This window comes from Myodes glareolus, chromosome 9 (assembly GCF_982192425.1).
Source record: "Myodes glareolus chromosome 9, mMyoGla1.1, whole genome shotgun sequence".
NCBI classification, from domain to species: Eukaryota; Metazoa; Chordata; class Mammalia; order Rodentia; family Cricetidae; genus Myodes; species Myodes glareolus.
Window position 1 is genome coordinate 4,391,975 of NC_142034.1, and position 25,777 is coordinate 4,417,751.

Sequence of the window (25,777 nt, forward strand, 5' to 3'; positions counted from 1 at the left end):
TGTCTCAGAAGAAGACAGAATTCCCAGTTAACTCAGGCCTGCCCAGAGCGCAGTCCAGAGCCACCTGCTCTCAGGCAGCACGTGTCCTTGGTGTCCCTGGGGACTGACGTCCCAACCTCCCGGGAACACCGCCTCAGCTGAACTGATCTTTAGGCTGTACTATGCCAGGAGAGGCCCAGAAAGCTACGGTGGACAGCTGCACACATGGCTCACATTCACACTTGGACCAGAGGAGAACTTCACTAAAGCTCTCCCCTCACCTGTGAAGACTGTGCCACTCCTCCGGGCTGTGCCCACGCTGACAACACACACTCACTCAGGACATCCCCTGCTCCCTACAACTGACACCTCCCCCTCACCCCGCCCCCATACCCTGGGACTAGGAGTGAAATGGCCTGCTCTGTTCAGGACCACCAGGCGCAGGCACTGTGTTTCTCCCGCAGACAGTAGCTCTGGCTGCTTGACTGCGAGCCACCCTTACAGCAGAGTCCACTCTCTGGCTACCTGCTTTCTTATTTTCTCCCAACCTGGGGGCTGGTAGCCATTGATCAGTCAGTGGTCAACATGATTCAGGAGCTGGCGTGGAAGGGGATGGGGAGTCCCAGGTCACCTTAGTTGATGGCTCAGGTGCACCCCCACCATCTGTTCGAGAGGGGAAGCAAGGCCACTGGGCATTGCACCTACACACAGCATTAACTTGGGACAGCACTTGGAGACCCACAGGGCACCAGTCAGGACTAGGTACCAGTCCCCCAGCTGGTAACCTAGGCAGCACCACACACACCACTCCTACAAGGCCAGCGGCCGTCTGGATGATGCATGGTCCTGTAGTCACCACGTTCTGAACCAGACTCCGGTGCCTGCTGACCAAGTGTGCCAGCAGGGCACAGTGTCATGGGCACGGTGAAGGGATGCAGTCACAAATGGCCTGGGCAGGGCATGCGGGCACATTCCACGTCCCCAAGTGGTACCAAAAATGTGCTGTTTTTGTTTTCTGTGAATTCCCTCCAGAGCGTCCTACTGCGGAGGAACCCAACAAGCACCCGTAACATAGTACCATCTCTGTATTTCCCAGGTCACCTTGCTGTCTATGCAAGTCCACACGACAGTTTGTCTGCTGACTGGCAGGCCACTTAGATAGGCACCCCAGCTGCCTCTCAGCCCGGCCCCATGCTCTCCAGCTCACACAGGCTCTCCCCCTGTTCCCTGGACTCTTGCAGGCTTGTGGGAGGCCTGGCTTCGGAAAATGTGCGCTGGGCTGAGTCAGTCGAGAACTTCAGGTGTCAGGGGGTCACCCTGTGTGGAGATGTCCTGCTCATCTCTGCCTTTGTCTCCTACGTGGGCTACTTCACCAAGAAATACCGGAATGAGCTGATGGAAAAATTCTGGATTCCTTACATAAATAAACTAAAGGTAAGAAGTACAGTGGTGGTTATGACTCAAGGAGACTGGGGGCTCCCCCGGGGCAGCCACAGCTGTACTGTGTCCTCACTGGGGCTCATCCAGCCTCGTTTGCTGGGACTGACATCACTTCTGGCATGCCACAAGGCTGCTTCTACAAGCAGTGTGAGGGCTGCCTCCTCCACGGGCTTGCTCTTCAGAGCATGTGGCCAGTACCAACTTCAGAACATGGGCAGAAAGTGAGCAGGGGAGAGATGGCTCAGTAAAGTGTTTGGAGAGAGACATGGAGACCTGAGTCTAGATCCCTGACACCCATATTTTAAGATAAAACCAAGCACGGCAGTAAGCACCTGTAACCCCATGTGCTGGCATGGGGTGTGGGGGTGAAAATGTTCCTGGCCATCCAGGCTCACCAAATAGGTGAGCTCCAGGTTCGGTAAAAGCCCCTATCTCAAAACATAAGCCACAGTGTGCCTGGGGAGGTAACTCCATGGTTGAGAGCACTTGCTACTCTCGCAGAGGACCTGGTTTGGTTCTCAGCACCCACATGGCGGCTCACAACCACCTACAACTCCAGTTCCAGGGGATCTCATGCCCTCTTCTGTCCTCTGAGGACACGTGCCTACGCGTGGTGCATATCAATAAACAGGCAAAGCACTATACACATACACATAATATACACTATACACATAAAATAACGGTGAATTAAAAAACAAGGCAAAGGGTTGGCAATGTGCCTTAGTGGGTAAGGCAACCTGCCGCCAATCTAATAATCTGGATTTGATCCCGGCACTCACAAGATGGAAGAAGAGAGCCAACGCCTGCAAGTTGTCCTCTGACTTCTGTCCGCAAGTGCACAACTGTGCCCAAATTACACACACACACACACATACACACACACACACACACACAGAGAGAGAGAGAGAGAGAGAGAGAGAGAGAGAGAGAGAGAGAACACAAAAAACAAAGGCTCCCTCCCTCGGCAGGTCCCAATCCCCATCACGGAGGGCCTGGATCCCTTGACCCTGCTAACGGACGATGCAGACGTGGCCTCCTGGAACAACCAGGGTTTGCCCAGTGACCGCATGTCCACTGAGAACGCCACCATCTTATGCAACACGGAGCGCTGGCCGCTAATTGTGGACGCCCAGCTTCAAGGCATCAAGTGGATCAAAAACAAATACGGCAGCGAGCTGAAGGCCATTCGCCTGGGGCAGAAGAGGTGCGGTTGGGGCCGGTCAGGGCTAGACAGCAGGTGGCACTGCCCGGGTCTGTGCACACACACGCACCTCAGGCCTTGTGAGTGGCCTGCGAGAGGCTTTGTGATGGTCTCACACTCGGGACTACAGGGAGATGGCCAGGTCCTGTGCGTGCACACAGGCCTTGGGCCTTTTGTGTTTACTGAATAGCTGGGGACCAGGAAGCAGTCCCGGGCTTGCTTTCACACGCAGCCTGAGCCGTGAGCATCTGCTGGCTGACTGAGTAGTCTGCTAACACGAATACGAACACGCAAACACAAATGCCGGTCAGAACAGCGGAGAGTCAAACCAGAATCTTCTCCCGCCTCCACTTCACAGGGAGGGGAACTAGACCTGGCTCTTGGTGTTATCTGCTGGGGAGGCTCCAGGTTTACATTCTGCTCCCACAAGGGAAACAGAAACCATGAGCAGCAGGGTGCCGGTGGCTAGAACAGGCTCCAGCAGAGCAGGGAAGATGTTGGGCTCTGCATCCTGAAAATCCCTCCCGCTCCCACCACCAGGCTCCCACCCGAAGGTCCCAACCCCCAATCTGCAAGGCCACACAGATGACTGAGGAAGGAGGAATTGGGCTTGACCCCTGGCAACCTGACCCCCCTGGACACCTCCGTCCCTCAGGGCCAGGGCCACCTCTTGAGGCAGACACTGCTTCCTATGATCTGCAAGCCATGTCTTGTCTTTGTATTCTCTGCCCAGCTATCTGGACATCATTGAACAGGCCATCTCAGAGGGTGACATCTTACTCATTGAGAACATCGGCGAGACCGTAGACCCTGTGCTAGACCCGTTGCTGGGCAGGAACACAATTAAAAAGGGGAGGTAAGGCATGACCCCCACGACCCAGCCCAAAGTGAACCTCTCCTGGGGTGGCCCCGGCCGGGAGCACGGTGAAGGGCCTCTCTTTACTAAAGGCTTCAAAGGCTGATAGGACCCAATGCTTGAGGGAGCCGGAAAGGCCAGCTGGTGCGTGGGGTCCTTCGCATTGCCTCTATCTCTTTTCATATATGTTTGAAAATCGTGAGACTTACGGTCCTTTCAAAAACTTCTTCCACAGTTATACCCCTGCCCCCATTGCCATCTCTTACCCCACTCCCTCTTAATAGTTTTCTCTTCCTAACATGTTCCCGTTCTGCTTTCACATCCTCTGTGTGTGTGTGTATGTGTGTGTGTGTGTGTGTACACCTATTATGTGTACGGATGTTATGCCTGCACGAATGTCTGTGTACTACATGTGTGCCTAGTGGCTGAGGAGGTCATAGGAGGTGGCAGGTCCCCTGGGCAGTTGCAAGCCACCAGGTGGTTGCTGGGAATCAAATCCGGGTCCTCTGGAAGAACAGCCAGGGCTCTTAACCGCTAAGCCATCTCTCCATCCCCGTTTTAATGGCCCCGAGTTTAATGATGGTTGCGTGCATCAGCATGACCATGGGGCTATTAACTGGAGCACAGGCAGCTGAGCAGTGACCGTGCCGCTGAAGGAAGTGACCTTCCTCCCTTAGAAGCCGTTGGCTGCAACGGCCTCGTGAGTTCTCCTCTCCTTTTCAAAACTTTTTAATTTTCAAAATATTTTACTTTCATTTATTTACTTTGTGTGTGCATGCCCAGGATATGTAGGTCAAAGGCCATCTTATGGTAGTTAGCTCCTATCATGTAGGTCCCAGGGACCGAACTCAGGGTGCCAAGGTTGGCAGCAAGCCCTTTGACCTACTGAGCCATCTGGGTGCCCCCCTCCCTTTTTTGTTTAGCTTGGTGGTTTGGGTTTTTTGGTTGTTTTTTTCTTCTCCCTTTTTTTTTTTTTTTTTTTGGTTTTTCGAGACAGGGTTTCTCTGTGGCTTTGGAGCCTGTCCTGGAACTCACTCTGTAGAGCAGGCTGGCCTCGAACTCACAGAGATCTGCCTGCCTCTGCCTCCCGAGTGCCGGGATTAAAGGTGTGCCCCCCCCCCCATTTTTAATTCTAAGAAACGCGATTGTAGTGAAGTAAGCATTTCAAGGGCGCTTTACACATTTACTGTGTTATACAACCATCACCCGTGCTCCCACGAGGAACCCCCCCACCCCCATCCACTCAAGCATCTTTTTGTCTCCGTGGCTTTGCCACTCTGGATGTGCATCGAGCAGTACGCGTCGTCCCGTGCCTGGTTCTCTCCAGTGAGCATCCCCTGGTCAAGGGTCATCCATGTTGTAGCCGCAGTCAGTATCACAGCTCCTTTCTGCTGACCAGACCTGCAGCATCTCGCTGTGTTTACAGCACACAGGGAGCAAACCAACTTTTAGCGCAGACAGGAACCTCTGGTGCGCAGGAGCCCAGGGCAGGAGTGATGGGAACATTCTCGTGTCTCGGGAACACTCTTGTGTCTCGGGCTCTGACAAGGACCCGACATGGATGCAGATACCCAGGGACTGCAGGGGGCTCGCATCAAGAAAGTGAGCTCAACTAGGAAAGAAGGGGGGCAGAGCCTGGGAGGGGGTGACCCACAGTGGAACAGCGGCTCCAGGGGTGCGTGGCAGAGGGTCCCTGGCACGCGCTGGTGTTCCGCACGGACCGTGGGAGAGCTGGCTCTTCTTCCATTCGGGCGCTTAGCTAAGCATGAGCTGCAGCCCACGTTATGAACAAACTCCCCTGTGCAGACAAAGTGCCCACTAGAGGAAAGGCTAGACATGGCCTCCGGTGGCCACTGGCCTCCCCAGAGTGTGGAGGGGGAGGTGGGTGGGTCACCCGGCGGCCAGGGTGCTTCACTCTGCTTCTGCTCCTCACCCGCCAGGTTCATTAAGATCGGTGACAAGGAGGTGGAATACCACCCCAGTTTCCGCCTGATCCTTCACACCAAGTACTTCAACCCCCACTACAAACCCGAGATGCAGGCTCAGTGCACGCTCATCAACTTCCTGGTCACCAGGGACGGGCTCGAGGACCAGCTCCTGGCCGCCGTGGTGGCCAAAGAGCGCCCGGATCTCGAGCAGCTCAAGGTGACTGCCTCTGACAGACATCGGCATGCAGGGTCACTCGCGTGGTCACTTGGGGCAGGGGCATGTCTCTAAGCTCCCTCAGCACTGCCAGTGCTTCCTCCTTCCCCCCACTCTCGTCATTCAGCCCCTAACTCAGTTCCAAACCAGCAGCCAGTATGCGTACACCAGGGCCCTGCGCCCCAAAGATTAAAAAGGGTCCCCAGAAGCCAGGTTGCACCTGGCTGTGCAGAACATTTGTCTAGCATGTGTGAAACTCTTGGTTCAGCCCTCAGCATCAAAGAGAAAGGAAACATAGGGTTCTGGGGCTGGAGATAGGGCTCACTCAGTAAAATGTTTTCAGCAAAGGCATGAGGACCTGAGTTTCACACACACACACACACACACACACACACACACACACACACGTAACATGAGGGGCCGGCTTGCTGGGGTTTCTGTCCCGCCCGGTACCCCACAGCCGGCATGCCCCCAAGAAAATCAATTACACAGAGATCTCTATAAGTTATAAAGTTGATTGGCCCATTAGGTCAGGCTACTTATTAGCTCTTATAAGTTATGTTACCCCATTATCCTTATCTACATTAGCCACACGGCTCCGTACCTTTCTCAGCTGGGCAAGTTACATGCTGCCTCTTCGGTGGTCTGCGCAGGAGTGGCAGAGGAACCTTCCTGCTTCCCAGAATTCTCCTGTTCTCATTGCATCACCTCTACTTCTTGTCTGGTTTTCCCGCCTATACTGCCTGCCTGGCCAATCAGCGTTTTATTAAAATATGATTGACAGAATACAGATAATTCTCCTGCACCACACACACACACACACACACACACACACACACACATGCCAACACAGAAAAGGCTGCCATGTACTTGTAATCCCAGGGCTGGGGAAGTAGAGATGGAAGAGTCTCAGGGATTCGTTGGTCAGACAACCTAGCCTAAAGGGTGAGCCCCAGAGAATCCATCTTAAATAACAAGGTAAACTGAGCCAGATGGTGGTGGCACACGCCTTTAAATCCCAGCACTCGGGAGGCAGAAGCAGGCAGATCTCTGTGAGTTGGAGGCCAGCCTGGTCTACAGAGCAAGTTCCAAGACAAGTTTCAAAGCTATAGAGAAACCCTGTCTCGAAAAACCAAAACCAAACCAAAACACCCAAGGTAAACTGAGTCTGAGGCTCTGGCTTTCCCACACACATGTACACACAAAGAAGGCTAAGCAGAACCAACTGTGTACCAGCCACCTGCCCAACTCTGCCTCAGCCACACTCAGTTCTCCATCTCCACGGCAAGAGGTCTGACAGTGGTCTGAAGTGGAGCGGGCACTTCCACGGGTGGCTGGGTGTCATCTGCCCTCTGCCTCCTCTCCAGAAGCCCTGGCAGCAGAGGTGAGACCAGGCTCCAGCTAATGTCGCTCTGCCCTGGGCCCTGCCACCCCTGTAGGCAAGCCTCACCAAATCTCAGAACGAGTTCAAGATCGTGCTGAAAGAGCTAGAAGATTCTCTCCTGGCCCGGCTGTCGGCTGCGTCGGGGAACTTTCTGGGAGACACTGCCTTGGTGGAAAACCTGGAGACCACCAAGCACACGGCCAATGAGATTGAGGAGAAGGTAGGCCCCACCTCTCAGGCCACCCAGCACCCGGAAGGCTTGCAGCCTGGTGTCTGTGAGAGTTTGCTGTGACCTAGAACTACCTGAGAAGAAAGTCAGTGTGAGGAATTGCCTAGACCAGGTGGGCCTGTTGGGGGACAATCACTTGGGGGACATGTCAGTGGGGGACAGTCTTGACTTTTAATGGATGTGAGAAGACCCAGCCCACTGTGGGCGTCACCATTCCCTAGCCAGGGAGTTCCAAAAAGTCTAAGAGAAGAAAGCTCACCGAGTGTCTGTGGGCCCTCGAGGGGGCTTCAGAAGAATGAAGGGCCGGGACAGGGCGGGGCCCTCCTGTGGGCAGCTTATCTTCCAGGTCGGTCCCTCTGAGCCCCTTTCTTCTGTTCTGAGGTCCAAGAGGCAAAAATCACAGAAGCAAAGATCAATGAGGCGCGAGAGAACTACCGGCCAGCGGCAGCACGGGCCTCCCTGCTGTACTTCATCCTGAACGACCTCAACAAAATCAACCCCATCTACCAGTTCTCACTCAAGGTCAGTCACACTGGCCCAGCCCCCCACCCCCACCCGGCAGTGTGCCCCTACAGGTAGCCCAGGTCCTGAAACATGTGGGATGGCAGGAACCAGAGGGTGCTGGGGAAGCCCACCTGTGGTCCTCCTCCCCACCTTCCCCCAGTGCCCCAGTCAGAATTAACCAGAAGCTGCCAGCAGCTGTAGCCTCAGAACCCCCACGTTGACGCTGGCCACTCCCCAGGCCTTCAACGTGGTGTTCGAGAAAGCCATCCAGGACACCATGCCTGCTGACGAGGTGAAGCAACGCGTGATCAATCTGACAGACGAGATCACCTACTCTGTGTACATGTACACAGCACGTGGGCTCTTTGAGCGGGACAAGCTCATCTTCCTGGCTCAAGTCACCTTCCAGGTATCACGTTGCCTTTGTACTCAAACTGCAGCCGGTGCTCCTACAGCTGGAAATCCCCAGGCTTGTGCCGGGAGTACAGATTCTCAGGACCCCTATCCAGGATCCATGCCCGCGCACCAGCTCACACGGCTGCACAGCCTAGGAGGACCTTGCATTTCCGATCATCCTGCCTCTATTTCCCTAGTGCTGGTATTACAGTTGTGCCACCGCCACACCTAGACTCAAACCCAGGGCTTCCTGCATGCCAGGCAAACGCTTTACGGACTGAGTCGCATCCCCAGCCTCGAAACCAGCTTCTAACCAGCTTTGCAGGCACTAGTAAAGCCTGAGGTGTTTGGTGGGGGCCATTCCGGGACCTAGATTTGGGGGACACCAGGGAAGCATGGCAGACATTCCAATGGGATACAAGTGAGGGGAAGTTAGACTTGTACAAAGAAATATCACAATAGTATATCAGTGCTGAGTAAATGGTTCCTAACCCAGCAAGGATGCTGAATACATCCTCAGCAATGAATGGAAGAGCTTGTCAAGGTGGCTCCGTGAGTGAGGGCACTTGCTGCAAAGCCCCAGGACCCACATGGTAGAAGCAGGGAGCCAGCTCCCAGCAGTTGTCCTCTGGCCTCCACACATCCATGCATCGCTACACACACATGCATCGCTACACACACATGCATCTCTACACACACATGCATCTCTATACACACATGCATCTCTATACACACATGCATCTCTATACACACATGCATCGCTACACACACATGCATCTCTATGCACACATGCATCACTACACACATCTCTATACACACATGCATCGCTACACACACATGCATCGCTACACACACATGCATCTCTACACACATGCATCGCCACACACACATGCATCGCTACACACACATGCATCTCTATACACACATGAAGAAAGAAATACAGGGGCTGGGGAAATGACTCAGTCCAGCCTCATTTTCAAGCCCTAGCTCCTGGTGAGAGATCCTTGACTCAAAAAATTAGATGGGCAGCACCTGAGAAATGAGCCCAGGGTTGACATCTGGCCTCCACTTGCATACAATGCATATACGCACACAGGAGCACATGTGTCCACACACACGCAAGCAACCACACGTACACACTAAGACTCAAAGACTCGTTCCGAGGAAGGGCGTTTGCATAGGTGTGCCGGAAGTCCTGCTGAGGTACTGGAAGGTTTGTGTTCTGTTAAGTGGGCTAAACAGCCCATCTCAGTAGGGCCTGTGGCGTGAGCTCAGACACTGGGCACTCAGGAGGCTGAGGCAGGAGAAGTGCATGAGCCAGGGAGTCAACATTAGCTGTAAAACATAGCTAGGTCCCCATCGGGAAGGAAGGAGGGACAGATAGATGGACAATGGCCTTGGTCCCTTTGGAAAACACTACGTGATAGAACTTTGTCTCTTGGTTCTGGGGACTCGGAGGACCATGGTCCAGGTGTGGCATTTGGTGCCAGCCTTCCTGCTGGCACGAGAGAACAGAACAGGGTGGACTGAGTCCCTTTATAACAAACCATCTCCCCAGGAGATGGCACAGTCTTTGCACTGCCTCCACATCTTGGTTGTCTGTCACCTGACCCTGCATCCCAGAAACTGCTGACCTGGGGGTCATGATCCCACTGTAGGCCAGGTGTGATGCTGCGTCCCTTTAATTCCATCGTTTAGAAGGCGGAAGCAGGGAGAGCTCTGTGGGTTCATACAGTCTGCTCTATACAGGTTCCAGGTCAGCAAGGGCTGCACAGTGGGACCTCACACACACACGCACGCGCGCGCGCGCACACACACACACACACACACACACAGATCCCGATAATGCAGGCTACTTATGGAGATGCCTGAACTGCAGCACAGCCACCAGCAGCACATGTGTCTGTAGCCTGGGACCTCCTCAGTAGATACGGACTTTTCTTTTAGGTTGGCGGGAATGTTGTAGAAGTAGGTTGTGGCTGCATGCCCTTGTGGGTGGACCAGTGCCTCTTGCCTAATGGGCTTCAGTGTGAGTAAAATGTGTTTTACATGTTCCACCCAGTCAAAAGAAAGAAAAAACAACACCAACAACTTGGGGTTGGAGTTTTAGCTCAGTGGTAGAGTGCTTGCCTAACAAGCCCTGGGTTTGGTCCTCAGCTCAAAAAGACCCCCACAAAACCAGAGAAGCGCCTGAGCCCCGCAGCCCCCTTGGCCCACAGCCTGAGCCCCGCAGCCCCCTTGGCCCGCAGGTCCTGTCCATGAAGAAGGAGCTGAATGCGCTGGAGCTGGACTTCCTTCTGCGGTTCCCCTTCAAGGCGGGCGTCACGTCCCCTGTGGATTTCCTGCAGCACCAGAGCTGGGGCGGGATCAAGGTGGGTCCTCGCACTCGGTACTGAACCCCTCCCAACCAGTCTGGAGGATGCCTGCGCCCCATCACGGTGACAGGGCTGCAGGTGGGAGCCAGGATGGCTGCGGCTTGGAGACAGCCCCGCACTTGTGTTGAATGTGACATCATTGGTCTCCACTGACCTGCTTAGGTCCAGAGAAGAGCTGCGTCCATCTGTAGGGACCTGCAGCAAGTCCCAGGCCATCCTGTGCCCGGCATCCCTATGCCCTGCTCTGTTCTAGGTCTGGTCACTCCTCAGGTTCCCAGATTCATTGCCAAGAGCCCTCAGGTCCCAGGTGTCAAGTTTCAATCAGAACTGTGATCCCTGGTAGGCAGTGGCCTGAGGCGGGACAGCCTTGACATTACCCTCATTGGAGGGAAGGGCTACTGTGAGCCCCCAGGCCACTCGCCCCCATGGAAGCTTGTCCTGCCCTTAACAGGAAGAATAGTTGAGACCCTAATGGTAGGCCACTCTGTCACCCTGGCCAGGGCACCGCATCTGCCTGAGACCTCTCCCCACCAGGGCACACTAAGGACCACCTGGGGAAGGTGCCTTCTCCCCCCCCCCCCCGCCCCACCCCACTCAGACTGTGTGTGGTCCCTGAAGCAACACTTCTGACTCAGGCCCTGTCAGAGATGGACGAGTTCAAGAACCTGGACAATGACATTGAGGGCTCCGCCAAGCGGTGGAAGAAGCTGGTGGAGTCAGAAGCCCCGGAGAAGGAGATCTTCCCCAAGGAGTGGAAGAACAAGACTGCCCTGCAGAAGCTGTGCATGGTGCGCTGCATGAGGCCGGACCGCATGACCTACGCTGTCAAGTGAGCGCTGCTCAGCCCCCAGTCTACAGGGAACCGAGCTGAGGGAGGCACGGCTGGGAGAGGTGCTCTGACCCAGAGACCTAAGCTCCTTTATGTTTTGGATGTGGTCTCAAGCATCCCCGGCTGACCCTCAACTCAAACTTATGTATCCAACGACTTTGAACTTCTGAGCCTCCTGCCTCTGCTTCCAAAGTGCTGGGATTACAGCCGTATGTGATGCTAAGGATTGAACCCCAGGCCCTGTTCATGCTTGGCAAGCACTTTAGGGACTGAACCACCTTCTCAGCCCTGGTTCAGATTCCAGGTTCATGTTGATTCTCGGTGTCTCGGAGTGTGATTGGCAGGACTGCTAGCCCTACTGGCCTGTGTAGAGGGATAGACCCTGTGACAGGGACAGAAAAGCAGAGTTTCCCACACCGGGCTCTAAGGTTGAAAGAGAGGGAAAAGAAAGGCCATCAGCACTGGGGAACTCCCTGTGTCTAAACTGTCAACTGGGTGCCAATCATAAATGAAAAGTTCTAATTTGAGACCTGAGCCCTCTCAGGGGTGTGTGGGGGGTGGAGCCAAAGGAAGGGAGGGACAGAGCACAGAGGACCTGGGGCCCAGGCTTAGAGTAGGACGGGCTGGCTTCTGCCTTTCCATCTTTCCATGCAGCCTAGACACAGCCAGGTCTCCTCAAACCCACTCACACCCCCCCAGAGCTCCCCTCTGACAAAGCAGGACCCTGATGCAGGTTCACTCCATATTTGAGGACCTCTCCTGTTTTGCTTTTCTCGGTTGGAAGAGGACAGGGCCAGGATTGGTGGGGAGAGAGGGGACAGAGCGAAAGACTAAATGTCGATACAGCCGAGCTGGAGGGGTGGGGGGGGGATGTTGGACAAGCAACGGCACCTGAGCGTCTCAGAGGCGCAGTAAGACCCTTAAAGCCTCCCAGACCCCCAGGGCCCGCCCATCGTCTCCTGCCTGTGTCTGGGAGCCAGTCCACAGCACAGGAACATAACCATGGTCCTGCTTTCAAAGCCCGTGCTGGGCAGTCAGCATCTCACCAGCTCAGGAGACTGACTATGACGGAGGGAAACAGGCAGACACTGGGATCCGAAGGTCACTCCAAGCACCCGGTGGCATGAGAGGACCACCCAAGGGACCCAGGAGTCCTAGGGCTGGGCTAGAAAGAGGGAATCTGGAGGCTCTAAAGCTGCCTTCTGCACAGGGCTTGCTCCTCCCTCAACATCCCACATGGACCTGGCAGGCCCCTGGCATCCCGGGTGGCATCCTTCATGCCATTCCCTGGGCCTCTGGCATTGAAGGAGAACACTGTTGAGGAAGATGGAAATCCAGCTCAATTGGTTAGAGGCTTGCCTAGCATGCACAAAGTCCTGGGGTCACCACCCAGCACTACACGACCGGTGCATGCTAACACCCAGAAACCTGCAGCCCCAGGACTGGCAATGTGGAGGCAGGAGGAGGATCATAGTCACACAGCAAATACCAAGTCAGCCTGGGCTGCTGGACTATTCCAGACCCTGTCCAAAAAAAGAAAATCTCAAGCTGCCACTTCCTTCCCCTTGATGTCTTGAGAGGAAGTCCACCGAATGGCCCACCCACCTGGACCAAAGCCACCCACACCCACACACCCCTAGCCCTGGCCCCGAGCAGGCCCTAGCTGCCTGTGGTCCCATGGAGTGTATTCCCTCAGGAACTTCGTGGAAGAAAAGATGGGCAGTAAGTTTGTGGAAGGCCGGAGCGTGGAGTTCTCCAAGTCCTACAAGGAGAGCAGCCCCTCCACGCCAATCTTCTTCATTCTGTCCCCCGGGGTCGACCCCCTCAAAGACGTGGAGGCCCTGGGTAAGTACAGCCGCAGAAGTGAGCCCTGTGGAAACACAGTACAGAACCACAGGGAGAGAGACCCCAAACCTCCATAGGCACCACTAACTCAAAGCCAGAAACTCGCGGGGGCGCTGCTGGGGTAGAGAAAGAGCACACTTACCAGTGGAATGAGCAGTGGGCCACAGAGAGGCCACTCTGCACCCAAAGTCACCACAACATCTTCCATTCTGAGACTGGTCTGTCCCTAAAGGCTCAGAAAGGAGGTCCACCAGCAAGCCTCTGCCCAGAACTCTGGCTAGTTCTCTGTCAGCTTGGCACAAGCTAAAGTTATCTGGGATGAGGGAACCTCAGTTGAGAAAATGCCTCCACCGGATTGGCCTGTGGGCAAGCCTGTGGGGCATTTTCTTGGTTGGTGATTGATGTGGGAGAATCCAGCCCGCCGTGGGCGGGGCCACCCTAAGCTGGTGGTCCTGGGCACTGTAAGGAAGTGAGCTGGGCCGGCCAGTGAGCTGTGTTGAGCTCCTGCCCTGACCGCCCTTCATGACCTACTGTGACTGGAAAGTGTAAGCCAAACAAACCCTCTTCTCCCCAAGATGCCTTTGTTCATGCAATGGCTAACAGAAACCCAGCTAAGACACCTTCCTGCTTGTCCTCTCTCCCAACAACCAAAACTATCGGCAGCCCGGCCTGGGTTACTTTTAAAATCACAGCTGGGCCAAAACCAAAAAACAAAAGCCCAATAACGGTAACCTAAGAAGGATTTATTTGGTACAGTTTGGGGGTTCCGTCTCTCGAGGTGGGGAAGGCACCGTGGCAGGAACCTGGTCACATTGCATCTGCACTTAGGGGTTCTGCCCAGTTCTCCTTGGACCCCAGCCCATAGGACGGTACACTCAAGTTCAGGGTGTGCCGTCCTCCATTTTTGAAAACCCCTCATAGAATTATGTAGAAGGGAGTTTCTATGGCAAATCGAATACCCAGTCATGCTGACAACCAAAATTACCCATCTCACACACACACACACACACACACACGTGCTATGGGCTGTTTGTTACTCTGCCATGAACCAAATCCATACCACTTCATGGATTAAAAACTTGAAAGCATGGGGCTCACGTAAGCCAGTGGTGAAGCCCCTGGGGAAGGTCTCAGAGTGTGTGACCTCATCTACATGAAATGTCCATGACAGGCTGTTCCACAGGGTTGTCGGGCAAGGGGAGTGGAGAGGGAGTCACGCTGTTCAAGGTCATGAGACCTTCTGGCGTGATGATGGTGGTACCAGTGGGGCAGCTGCACAGCATGACCCATTTCCCGAATGTCCCCGGGCCACACCTTTCCAGATGGCTGAAGCACGGTCATGTTACGGGATGTGTGTTTCCCCCGGCAATAAACAAGACGGGAGGCATATGCTGTGCCTGGCTGTGGACCGCAGAGCCTGAACCACTGTTCTGAATCACCCCTGTGCTTTTCCTGTTTTTCCCCTCTTTAGGGAAAAAACTGGGATTTACCATAGACAATGGGAAACTCCATAACGTGTCCCTGGGTCAAGGACAAGAGGTGGTGGCCGAGAACGCGTTGGACGTGGCTGCCGAGAAAGGACATTGGGTCATTCTGCAGGTGAGGACTCTGCCACCAGAGCCAAGTCACTGGGCATGGAACAGATACTCCCCGTGCTTGGGGTACCACCCCCACTCTTCCTCAGCATGGAGCTCCTCCACATCCCTCTCTAGCTCCAGGAGGAGTAATGGGGACCATGTTATCTAGGCTGTGAGCCCAGGGGGACAAAGGTCATCCCATGGCTTGTTACAGGGAGCATCCCTCATCAGAGCCAATGGAGTCAGGATAGGGCAGCCACCTTACTGGGTGTTTCTTGGGGTGCTGTTAGGAGGCCAGATGGTGTTGGGGGCTCAGTGGGGGTCCATCCAGGCCTGAGTCAGGGCTCCTTGCTGCAGAACATCCACCTGGTGGCAAGATGGCTGAGCACCCTGGACAAGAAGGTAGAACGCTACAGCTCGGGCAGCCACGAGGACTACCGCGTGTTCATCAGCGCAGAGCCCGCCCCCACCCCGGAGTCACACATCATCCCCCAGGGCATCCTGGAAAACGCCATCAAAATCACCAACGAGCCCCCCACGGGCATGTATGCCAACCTGCACAAGGCGCTGGACCTTTTCACTCAGGTAGCGAGAGTAATACTGGGTGACTCGCCATGGCCAGGCTAAGGAATCAGAGGCCCAGCAGGCCAAGACTTACCTCTAAGTTCCAGAGGTTTCTCTGTACTGGCCTCCTATCCACAGCGCGCGCGCACACACACACACACACACACACACACACACACACACACCCCTCTGATCAGCCTCAGGACCCTGTCAGTTGGCAGGGGTGCCCGTCATTACTGTGGCTGCTGAGGCCCCATCCCATCCTAGGTCCCAGTACACCCCTGACCCCACCCTCAGGAGGTATGAAGCTTATTTGGGGCCACCAAGCCTCGCTGCAGGGGGCAGCAGGTGACTGACAGGTGGTGGTGGCATTGTTCCCTCTGGAAGTCTGATACTGCCCTAAACAAGGGATATGATCAGGCCCTTCTCCACTGGCAGGTACCATGGCTTCCTGTACCCCCCAGAGAGGAGGGCAGATGCAGGGGCTTGCCTGGCACCCTAGGGCTTCTGGGAGGGTTTCTACCTCCCCACCCACACACCCTCTGCACACAGGGCTCCTCCTCTGACCCAGCCTCTCAGTCCTCAATGACTCTGTAGCCCTCCCACGCATCAGCCCAGGGCCGCTGATCCTACAAGCCCCTAGCACCTCGCTGCCCCAACGGTTTCTGCTGTAACTGCTTCTCCAGGCTGCAGCCTAAACCTCTGAGGCTTTGGGACTCTGCACCCTCCTCACACACACCTACCCAGAGAGGACATTAGGAACACGGAGTTTCCGTGTCTCCCTTCATACACGAACTATGAGTCCTCCATAACCCATGCCTACACTGCCATCCAAGTGTGACCGTCACAGAGAGCCAAAGGTAGGGAACACACGGCAGGCGCAAGACAACTGATGGGCAGCCCGTGACTTGGCTGGCAGATGCCAGTCTGGTGATGGGTGTGGGTGTAGTCCTTGGACACAGGAAGCTCACGGAGCAATGGTGGAGGCTACCTCAGTGCACAGGGTCGTGGCGCACGCTGCAGGCCACACACGGCCAAAACACGCTTGCGGAAGTCTGTGGGTGACGGATGCATAGGACACCCTGGCAGGGCTGGGAATCCTTCGCCTCCAGCCTGCCTGCAGCCTCTCAGGCGTTGGCACAATAGGTGCGCTCTAGCGCACGGCCAACTTTTTTTTAATAAGTAGGGGTACCCCAAAGTCGTGATGAAAAACTCGAGTGGAGGGCCAGTGAGGTTACTCAGCAAGTAAGTTTGTCACCAAACACAACAGCTTGAGTTCCATCCCCCAAGTCGACACGTAAGCGTGCAGGATGCAGAGAGAACCGACTCAACCTACACACCCATATGTATGTGCATACACACACACCACGGCGCACACATTCACAGTAAATTAATGTTGAAGTTTAAATGCATATTAAGGGTGGGTGTGCACGCCTGTAACCTTAGCACCCACAAGACCGAGATAGGATTGTAAGGTCTGGCCAAGTCTGATATGTAGCAAGACCCAAAGGTAAAGAAAAAAAAAGCCTATCATATAGAAAACACAAACCAGGAACAGAGTGGTGTGGATTTCCTGGGGAATAACCCTGCATTACCTTCCCTGGGTCTTCAGATGGACGACCCTGCGGCTGCTGTGAGGGAAGGGCCTGATGGGGCCAGTCAACGGCTTTAGCCGCCCGACCCGCTGTCAGAAGCAGAGCTGAGCATCTCTGTGCAGAGCCATCCCTATAGGCTCCCTCTTGTTGCTCCCTCCCTCACACAGGACACCCTAGAGATGTGCACCAAGGAGATCGAGTTCAAGTGCATCCTCTTTGCCTTGTGTTACTTCCACGCCGTCGTGGCCGAGAGGCGCAAGTTTGGTGCCCAGGGCTGGAACCGGTCATACCCCTTCAACAATGGAGATCTCACCATCTCCATCAACGTACTCTACAACTACCTGGAGGCCAACCCCAAGGTGAGCACGCTGCGCCCAGCATCCCCCCACCCCCGAATCCTCCTCCCCTGCCGGCCGTCGGGACCAGTTACCTCCAGTTCTTGGCGTCACGGTCAAAGCACCGGGAAAGCGCACACAGGTGGGCACCTGGCAAAGCATTCATTGAGAACCTAAGATGTCGTGGTACTGATCAAACACACTGCTGGTGAGCAGCGAGCCACAGGCCCCATGGGTTAGAGTGCCCAGAGCTCCACCTTCTTGTCCCAGGCCCTCCTTGGTGCCATCTGAGAAGGGAGGAGCTGGTGCTAACGGCATTTTGGTGGACAACTTGGGTCATGGCTGCGATGCATCTTATCATACCTTATACGTGCCCAGTCACACAGAGTTGTAAGGTGGGCTAGAGACGCTAGAGGGTTAGAGACCCGACTCAGTGGTTAAAAGCACTTGCTGTTCTTTTGAAGGATCTGAGTTCAGTTCCCAGGACCATGACAGGGTGACTCACAGTTACCTAAAACTCCCACACCGGGCGACCTGGCCTCTGCAGGCACCTGCCTGCATGTGCGCTCACCCATATGAACACATGTGCATTTTTAAATATTTATTTGTTAGTTTGTTTATTTATTGGCTTTTCAAGACAGGGCTTCTCTGTGTAGCCCTGGCTGTCCTGGAACTCACTCTGCAGACCAGGCTGACCTCAAACTCACAGAGATCCGCCTGCCTCCCCCTCCCCAGTGCTGTGATTAAAGGCATGCGCCACCACCACCAGGCACACATTTTTTTCTTTTTTAAGATGGTAACTAAAGCTTTTCCCTAGAAGTTCACTCAGAGGACAGACACAGTTTGCCTTATCACGCATGCACCCAAAACTAGGCCAGGTCTGATTGGCCCCATGCCGCCCTTACTCTCATGTGCCCTGGGATGTTTGAATGGAAACTGACGACAAAAGGAACCCTAAGAAAGGAGGAACCTACCCCATTGCTCGGAGTGCCTGGATGTGGGTGAGGGCCCCAGGCTGCCAGGTGCACTGTGAAGCAAAGGGCATGTGCACAGCCCTTGGTTGCTAAGATTTCCCTGTTTGCTTCCCCCTCCCTTCCCCTCTCCGTCCCTCCTTCCCTCCCTTCCCCCCTCTTATCCTTCCTTAGCTCTTTACCATATGTTTAAAAGATGCCAAGTGGGTTCCATGAATGAAAGGCAATCTAAAGATACAAGGCCCATCTGTGACTCTACCGAGGTCTCTCAGCATTGTTAACCCCCGCCAGCCTCCACCCCCACAGCTGTCGGCTTCCTCAAACCAGATCCAGGTTTGGGGAGGGAGGGCCCCAAAGATCCCTGAGAAAGACCAGATGCTTCTCTGTGTTCTCAGCAAACACACAAGGAGCTGCAGGTGGCGGGTGGATGCTGGTCTCAGGTGGGCGTGAAGGTGCACGCCCATAATCCCAGCTCAGCAAACACGCAAGGGGCTGCAGATGGCGGGTGAATGCTGATCTCAGGTAGACGTGGAGGTGCACGCCCATAAATCCAGCACTCAGAAAGGTTGAGGCTGGAGCATCTCTGGCTTGAGGCTAGCATGGGTGATTTAGCTAGGGATGCGGCTGAGTGGTCCAAGGCCCTGAATTTCAACCTGCGGAAGCTCCGGCAGGCAGAGTGTGTGCAGGGGTCTGACTGCACACAGGAGGGGCTGTGCTGGTAAAACGTGGGGCCACGCGTGACCTGGAGCTTGAGCACAGGTTTGGGACCAGACTGTGGAGTGTGGATGCCAGCTCCACTGTTCACTAAAGTCCTATTTATTCCCTCCCTAAGTGTCAGTCCCTCAGTTGGGTCTGGCAGCCACACCTGCTAAGTCTCTCTAAGGCTTGGCCACTCAGAGGCTAGACCCAGCAGCAGTCCCCACCTCCCATGGTTACCAGTACCTGCCACCCTGGAAGTGGGCTCAGACCCAGCATTCTCTCAAGAAAAGGCCAGAAGGGTATGCGCACTGAGACCTCAGGCTTCTCTACTGTGCTCCTGGCACCCCAATAGCAACAGAGACCGTGGGTCCCAAGGGAACAAGACCAAGCTGTTCCTCACAGGCTGATGGCCAAGGGCACCAAGCCGTGCACCATACCGAGCAGCGAGCGTGATCTGCAGGAAACGTGGCCAGATCCCAGCCCTGCTCTCGTGTCACACGGTGCCAAGCCAGCGGGGAGTGGGCTTGAATTTCTGCGTACAGACCAGGACCTCTCAGGCAAGCCATTCAGCCCCCTCTGAGTCTGCTTCTTCACTGACAGCATGGGGATGGCAGCCTGTATCAGAGCTTCAGGGGTCAGCTGAGGACAAAAGGAAGGCATCCTGGATCAGATGCCGGTCTCAGGAGTCCCCTCCTACTCACCATCTCCTTAAAGAAAAGCCCAACAAACAGCATGGTGGTGCAAGCCTGTAATCCCAGCACCTAGGAGGTCCAAGGAGGAAGGCCTGGAGCGCACGGGGTGCAAGGTCACCACACTTAGCTACATAGCAAGTCCAAGGTCTGCCCCGAGAGAGGAGAGGCAATGGTCAAAGGCAAGTGGAACACTAAGCCCAGGGTCAGGAGAGAAGGATGCTCCCTGTGGGCAGCCTAAGAACATCTGGCCAGAGGCTCCAAGGCCCCTGCACTCCCCCTCCATGCAGAGGTCCTGCCTGGTACTAAGCAATCTCCAGCAGCGATGGCATCGCCGGTCACCATCTCATACAGCTGTCCTTGCTAGTGTCCCTCTGAGGACCCCTCCAGTTATTCCACAGGCAGGTGGGAGAACTTGCCCCACCCTCCCCTGCAAAGACACCGCCGCGAAGCTTCTGTGATGGAGACGGGGTGCTATGATGCTGCCTGGACCACAGTCACAGCAACCAACCAACCTTGGCCTGGCTGGAGCAGGGAGGCAAACTGGGGAGACACCACCGCCTGCAGGGACACAGTCCCTACCTGTAGGTGATGAGACTGTCCTCGGCTGCCATTTCACCCAGGACACTCCTAAGCAGATGCGAACAGAAGATGCCAGCAGAGGACCCTGGGGAGATGACCGGGAGGGGTGGTCTTGTCAGGATTGTGTGAGGACCTTCAATCAGCCACACAAGCACGTGCGCTCCAATCTGCTGAGAACACCATGTCCTACAGTGACCGGAGTGTCTTGGCAAGCATGGTGTTCTGCCCCCCAGCCTGCACTGGCTGACCGTCCTCCATCAGAGTCCAAGCTTCGGGAGGCCCCGATAGAAGCCCTGGACTTTCCCTCGATACATGGGCCATGTGTGATGTGAAGCAACCTCTGGTAGTAGTGTCTCAAGCGGCCGCCATCTCATCCCTCACACCGGCCTTAAGGACAGTCCCAGGGCTTCTGCAGCAGGTGGGGGAAGTCACCTGTCTGCGGATCAGCCCCCGGGCCCAACTGCTCCTGAAATGGCTGCTTAGAAAAATGAGAAGACCCAGAAAGATAAACTCTGACGCGGGGCTGGAAAGAGGGTCTGGTGGCCAAGAACACTGGCTGCTCTCGCCAAGGTCCCGAGTTTCGATCCCAGCACCCACACGGATGTGCAAACAATCTAAAACGCCAGTAGCAGAGGATCTGAAACCCTCTTCTGGCCTCCGTGGGCACCAGGCACATATGCACTGCACACACATTCAGCTAAGACAACACCCACCCATACATCTTTATTTTTAAAAATGCATTTTTTTAATTAAACAGAAAACTTTGAAGTTAGAAAATAGCAATTCAGGACCAGAGAGGTGGCTCAGGGGGTAAAGCTCGGAATGTCCAAGCGTGATGACCTGGGTTCAAGTCCCCAGCACACAGTCAGACACGGTGGTCTGCGCCTGTAATCTCGGCACTCCTACAGAGAGACGGGATGACCCCAGGAAGTCAAGAATCAGTTAGCCTGGGGTGCACAGCAGTAAAGAGATCCTGCCTCAAACAACGTGACCCTCTGGCCTCCACATGCATGTCACTGCATGTGCTGCCCCCCCACAAGCATGCGCGTGCGCACACACACACACGTTTACACACACATGCACGTGCATGCGTGCACACATACACACACACTATGCACACAACTCTCTCACAAGATTTTTTTTTAAAGATGGATCCTGAACTATTTATTTACTTACTTATTTTTAAACACAAGATTCTTTGATGAGAATTCGGAGCACACTTGTGTTTTGAATGAAAGTTCACAAGACTAAGTCAGACAAATGGTTAATCAACCAATTTCACCAGAATTCCACCAAAAGCTCTCAGGCAGGGCACTGTGGTGGTTACAGAAGTGCCAGCCACCGTCCCTGGGGAAAGGGCGTCTGTGTACAAGCTGCAGTCAGACACGAGTGGCAGAGTCCTACAGCAGCTCCAAGAGCCGGGGTGCAGAGGTGCCATCCACATGCTCAGCCAACCAGGAGTGCCTCAGGAACACAGCTCGCCTGTCACAGGTCAAAGAGCCACCGGCTTTGCGTCAAGTGGCTACCAGGAAATGAAAATGTGCAGACACAGCTCCCTGCCCTCCCTCAGACTGCTGTGGGCAGCAGGAACAGTCTACATGCCCAATGAAGCTCCAGGCTTTGTGGATAAAGGGTCACGTGACCCAGGCTCTGAAAGATCATATGTGCCTTGGCCAGTGATTCTAGGGCGAGGGTCGTGGGGCCGGGCAGAAGGCAGGCCGAAGGGAAACATGACAGGGTGGAAAGCCCACCTGACCCAGTGGGAGAGCCGGTGCCAGGCTGAGTGCACACATCTTCGCTAGAAGCCCACGAAGCCAAGGTTCTGGCTAGACTTGCTGAGCACCCAGCTCCACAAGAGACAGCCACTGGTCAAAGGTTACTGAATAAGCAGAGGCCACAGCGGTTCCGATGGGTCAGGAGACCAACTGGTCCACGTTAGACATGCAACTGACTGGACTTTTAGCCAACGGAAGATGCGGGAGCCGGCACCAACTCTCACAAGCAGAATCAAGCTGTTGCATAGAATGCAGGCTAATGTTGAGGCAGACAGAGCCCAGGGAACCAGGAAGGAGCAGGTGGTCCATGACCCCTGGGGCACCAGCAGAGGAGCCAAGATGTCCCTACGGAGGAGGAGGAAAAGAGGCTGAAGCCAGCCTAAAACCATAGCCAAAGCAGAGTCTCAGAGGGGCTAGCCTGAGACTCAGGTACTGAGGTACAGGAATGAAAAAAGGTGTCCCTTGGCAACTGGGTGGTCACAGGTGACCCTGAAGGAAAGCAACCTGGGAGCAGACCCTGCTGACCCCTAGCTTCACTGAAGTGAGTGACAGAGGGTGGGGTGGGGCGCTCCTCACATTCCTGCCCCCTTCCTAAGGTGCCCTGGGATGACCTCCGCTACCTTTTCGGTGAGATCATGTACGGAGGACACATCACGGATGACTGGGACCGCCGGCTGTGCAGGACCTACCTGGCAGAGTACATCCGTGTGGAGATGCTGGAAGGGGAGGTGCTACTGGCACCTGGGTTTCAGATCCCCCCCAACCTGGACTACAAGGTGGGGAGGGGCTCCCTGCCTGGGGGCCCAATATGTGACCCGGTCAGTAAAGACCAATCCATCCTGACTACTCCCTGGGGGTCCCACCCCCCAAAAGCCCAATCGGGTGCTAGGGGTGTAGATATCTGACAGAGTGCTTGCTTAGCATGCACAGAGCCCTGGGTTCCATCTCCCAGCACCGAATAAACCTGTCATGGTGGCCGGAAACTGTGATTCCAGCACTGGGAGGGCTGATCTAGGAGCTCAAGGTAGCAAGTTTGAGGCCAACCTGGGCTACAGAAGACCCCTTCTCAAAAACAAGAATAGCCTATCAGTAACCGAGCAAGAATCCAAGTACCCAAAATGAGGAGCAGCAGGTCCCAGAGGAAGGGGTCACCTCTAGGGATGGGGGTAGGTGACTAGCGGGACTACTCTAGGATAGACCATGTGGGAGGTGCTGTTAGATGCCTAGAAGCATCTAGACAGCCTGGTCTACAAAGAGAGAGGGGGGGGGGAGGGGAGGGAGAGGGGAGGAGAGGGGAGGGAGAAGGAAGAGGAGAGGGGAGAGAAGAGGGGAGAGGAGAGGAGGAGAGGAGGAGAGGAGAGGAGGAGAGGAAGAGAGGAGAGGAGAAGAGGAGAGGACCTCAACAGCATATAAACCACCCCTTTCCAGGGCTACCATGAGTACATCGATGAGAACCTGCCCCCCGAGAGTCCTTACCTGTACGGCCTGCACCCCAACGCAGAGATTGGCTTCCTGACTGTGACCTCCGAGAAGCTGTTCCGCACAGTCCTGGAAATGCAACCCAAAGAGACAGACTCGGGAGCAGGCACAGGGGTGTCACGTGAGGAAAAGGTAGGACCTGTCCATGCTCCCAGCAACAGGGACAGAGCCCGGGCAGCTTGTCGAGTTGGGCGCACTGTCCCCCAGCCTTGGGTGGTTTACAGCTGGTCACAGACATCACTGGCCTAGAACTGTGGGGTACAGCAAAGTGGCTCCCCTAGGACAAGGAGCTCAGAGGACAGCCCGGACATAGGCAGTCAGAAGTCTGTGAGACAGAGCACTGTGTGAGCACCTTTGCCTGGCTTGCCTGGCACCCCGAGGCTCTAGCACCTTCCCCACTTTCTCTTCCATCATGGGAAAGGTCTGTCACACTTCAGCTCTAAGCTTGGGGCTAAACTGCTTGCTGCTATTGAGGGTCCAGAATTTTTACTGACCTAGCAATAGAAGCCAGGAATCTACTGTTAAGCCAGGTGTAGTGTGTACACATAGACTTCCAGGGCTGTGCAGCAGGAGGATCTCAAGTTCAGGGCCATGGTGTCCCAGGGCAGACAGAGATGACAGACACTTTAAAGTCTGATGGATGGTGGTGGGTGGGTGACCGTCACGTACCACTGTATGTGTATGTGTGTGTGTGGGGGGGGAGGCAGTGACTGCCACATACCAGTGTGTGGAGGGTAATAGTACAGTGTTCCACAGAGGGCTAAATCAGTCCTGTGCCCACTAGGGCACCTGACAGGAGGTAAGAAGCTAGAGCATTTGTGCCGAGTCACTAGGCTACCAGACCTGATGCACTCACAGCCCTAGCCAAATGTGGCTGCTCCCACCCTACCTGCCTCTTCTCTGGGAGACTCCTGAGCAGGCCCCGCCCCCCGCCCTCTCCATTGGTGAATGCCACAGTAACAGAGTCTGCCTGGCACTGGCTTCCAGGTGAAGGCTGTGCTGGATGACATCCTTGAGAAGATTCCGGAGACCTTCAACATGGCCGAGATCATGGCAAAAGCGGCTGAAAAGACCCCCTATGTGGTCGTCGCCTTCCAAGAATGTGAGAGAATGAACATCCTCACCAACGAGATGAGACGCTCGCTGAAGGAGCTAAACCTAGGGCTCAAGGTCAAAACCGTGGGTCAACCAGGGCACGGGCAGGGGCTTGTGAAACTGGCTGGGCCTTGTCTGGCCCCTCCCCCTCCCCTAGTCTGGAATCCTGTGCCCTCCAATACAGGCCAATACGGAAGGGGGGCTATTGCCTGGCTGTGACCTCTGGAGGTGCCAGAGAGCCATGCCATGCTGGCAACCCAGGACATACAGTGAGGGCTCTCCCCAATCCTGACCTGACCACGTCCTTTAGGGTGAGCTGACCATCACAACAGACATGGAAGACCTGTCCACGGCTCTGTTCTATGACACTGTACCTGATACATGGGTGGCCCGGGCCTACCCCTCCATGATGGGCTTGGCGGCTTGGTACGCCGACCTGCTGCAGCGTATCAGGGTAAGTCACAGGACCCCGGAGCCTCCAGGAACCTTTGTGCCATGGCTGCAGAGTCCCCAGCAGCCACCACGGCTGACGCAGGCGGGAAGGCCTGACTCGGTCCCTCAGACATCTGACTTCCCAAGGAGGGACATGACAGAAGTGAGCACAGAAAGCTCAGCGCCCATCGGGAGGCCCCTCTCTCTATGGAGCAAAGGCAAGAGCAAAAGCTGCTTCTGGGCCATTTCCTCACGGGAGGCTGCAGGCTCTCTGGTGAAGCCAGCCTCAGCCGAGACTAGTCTGTACCCTCGGCAACCGTGCTTCCTTGCAGGAGCTCGAAGCCTGGACGACAGACTTCGCCCTGCCCACCACTGTGTGGCTGGCTGGCTTCTTCAACCCGCAGTCATTCCTCACGGCCATCATGCAGTCCATGGCAAGGAAAAATGAGTGGCCCCTGGACAAGATGTGTCTGTCTGTAGAGGTGACGAAGAAGAACCGAGAGGACATGACAGCTCCTCCCCGAGAGGGCTCCTACGTGTATGGGCTCTTCATGGAAGGTAAGCAGCAAGAAAGCTTCCAGAGCCACTCCACACGGTGGGGGATGAGACAGGCTGAGCAAGCTGGGGTAGGGGTGGCTGGGCTTGGAGGGGACTGATGGGCTGAGGCCTGGACCACAAACCCATTCCAAGCTGAGTATGGTGTGCACGCTCCAGTTCCAGCACCTGGGAGGCTGAGGCTGGAGGATTGCTGGGACTCCATGGGCAGTAGGAAGATCCCACTTCAAACGACGAACCTTGTCCCAG

The 25,777-nt window shown here is 55.3% G+C and overlaps 1 protein-coding gene across 1 annotated transcript in view; it reads left to right on the top strand.

Annotated features, from left to right (window-relative positions):
• The window catches only part of Dnah17 (dynein axonemal heavy chain 17), a 117,430-nt gene that overhangs the window by 90,459 nt on the left and 1,194 nt on the right, over positions 1-25,777 (top strand). Inside the window, exons 63-80 of the mRNA XM_087909708.1 lie at positions 1,221-1,413; positions 2,388-2,623; positions 3,354-3,476; positions 5,417-5,621; positions 7,058-7,222; positions 7,613-7,753; positions 7,974-8,144; positions 10,381-10,503; positions 11,142-11,335; positions 13,032-13,180; positions 14,652-14,779; positions 15,115-15,342; positions 17,084-17,275; positions 22,564-22,743; positions 23,396-23,578; positions 24,434-24,616; positions 24,852-24,995; positions 25,306-25,531. Coding sequence (XP_087765834.1) covers positions 1,221-1,413; positions 2,388-2,623; positions 3,354-3,476; positions 5,417-5,621; positions 7,058-7,222; positions 7,613-7,753; positions 7,974-8,144; positions 10,381-10,503; positions 11,142-11,335; positions 13,032-13,180; positions 14,652-14,779; positions 15,115-15,342; positions 17,084-17,275; positions 22,564-22,743; positions 23,396-23,578; positions 24,434-24,616; positions 24,852-24,995; positions 25,306-25,531 — 3,164 coding nt within the window. The remainder of the gene's footprint in view (positions 1-1,220; positions 1,414-2,387; positions 2,624-3,353; positions 3,477-5,416; positions 5,622-7,057; positions 7,223-7,612; positions 7,754-7,973; positions 8,145-10,380; positions 10,504-11,141; positions 11,336-13,031; positions 13,181-14,651; positions 14,780-15,114; positions 15,343-17,083; positions 17,276-22,563; positions 22,744-23,395; positions 23,579-24,433; positions 24,617-24,851; positions 24,996-25,305; positions 25,532-25,777) is intronic.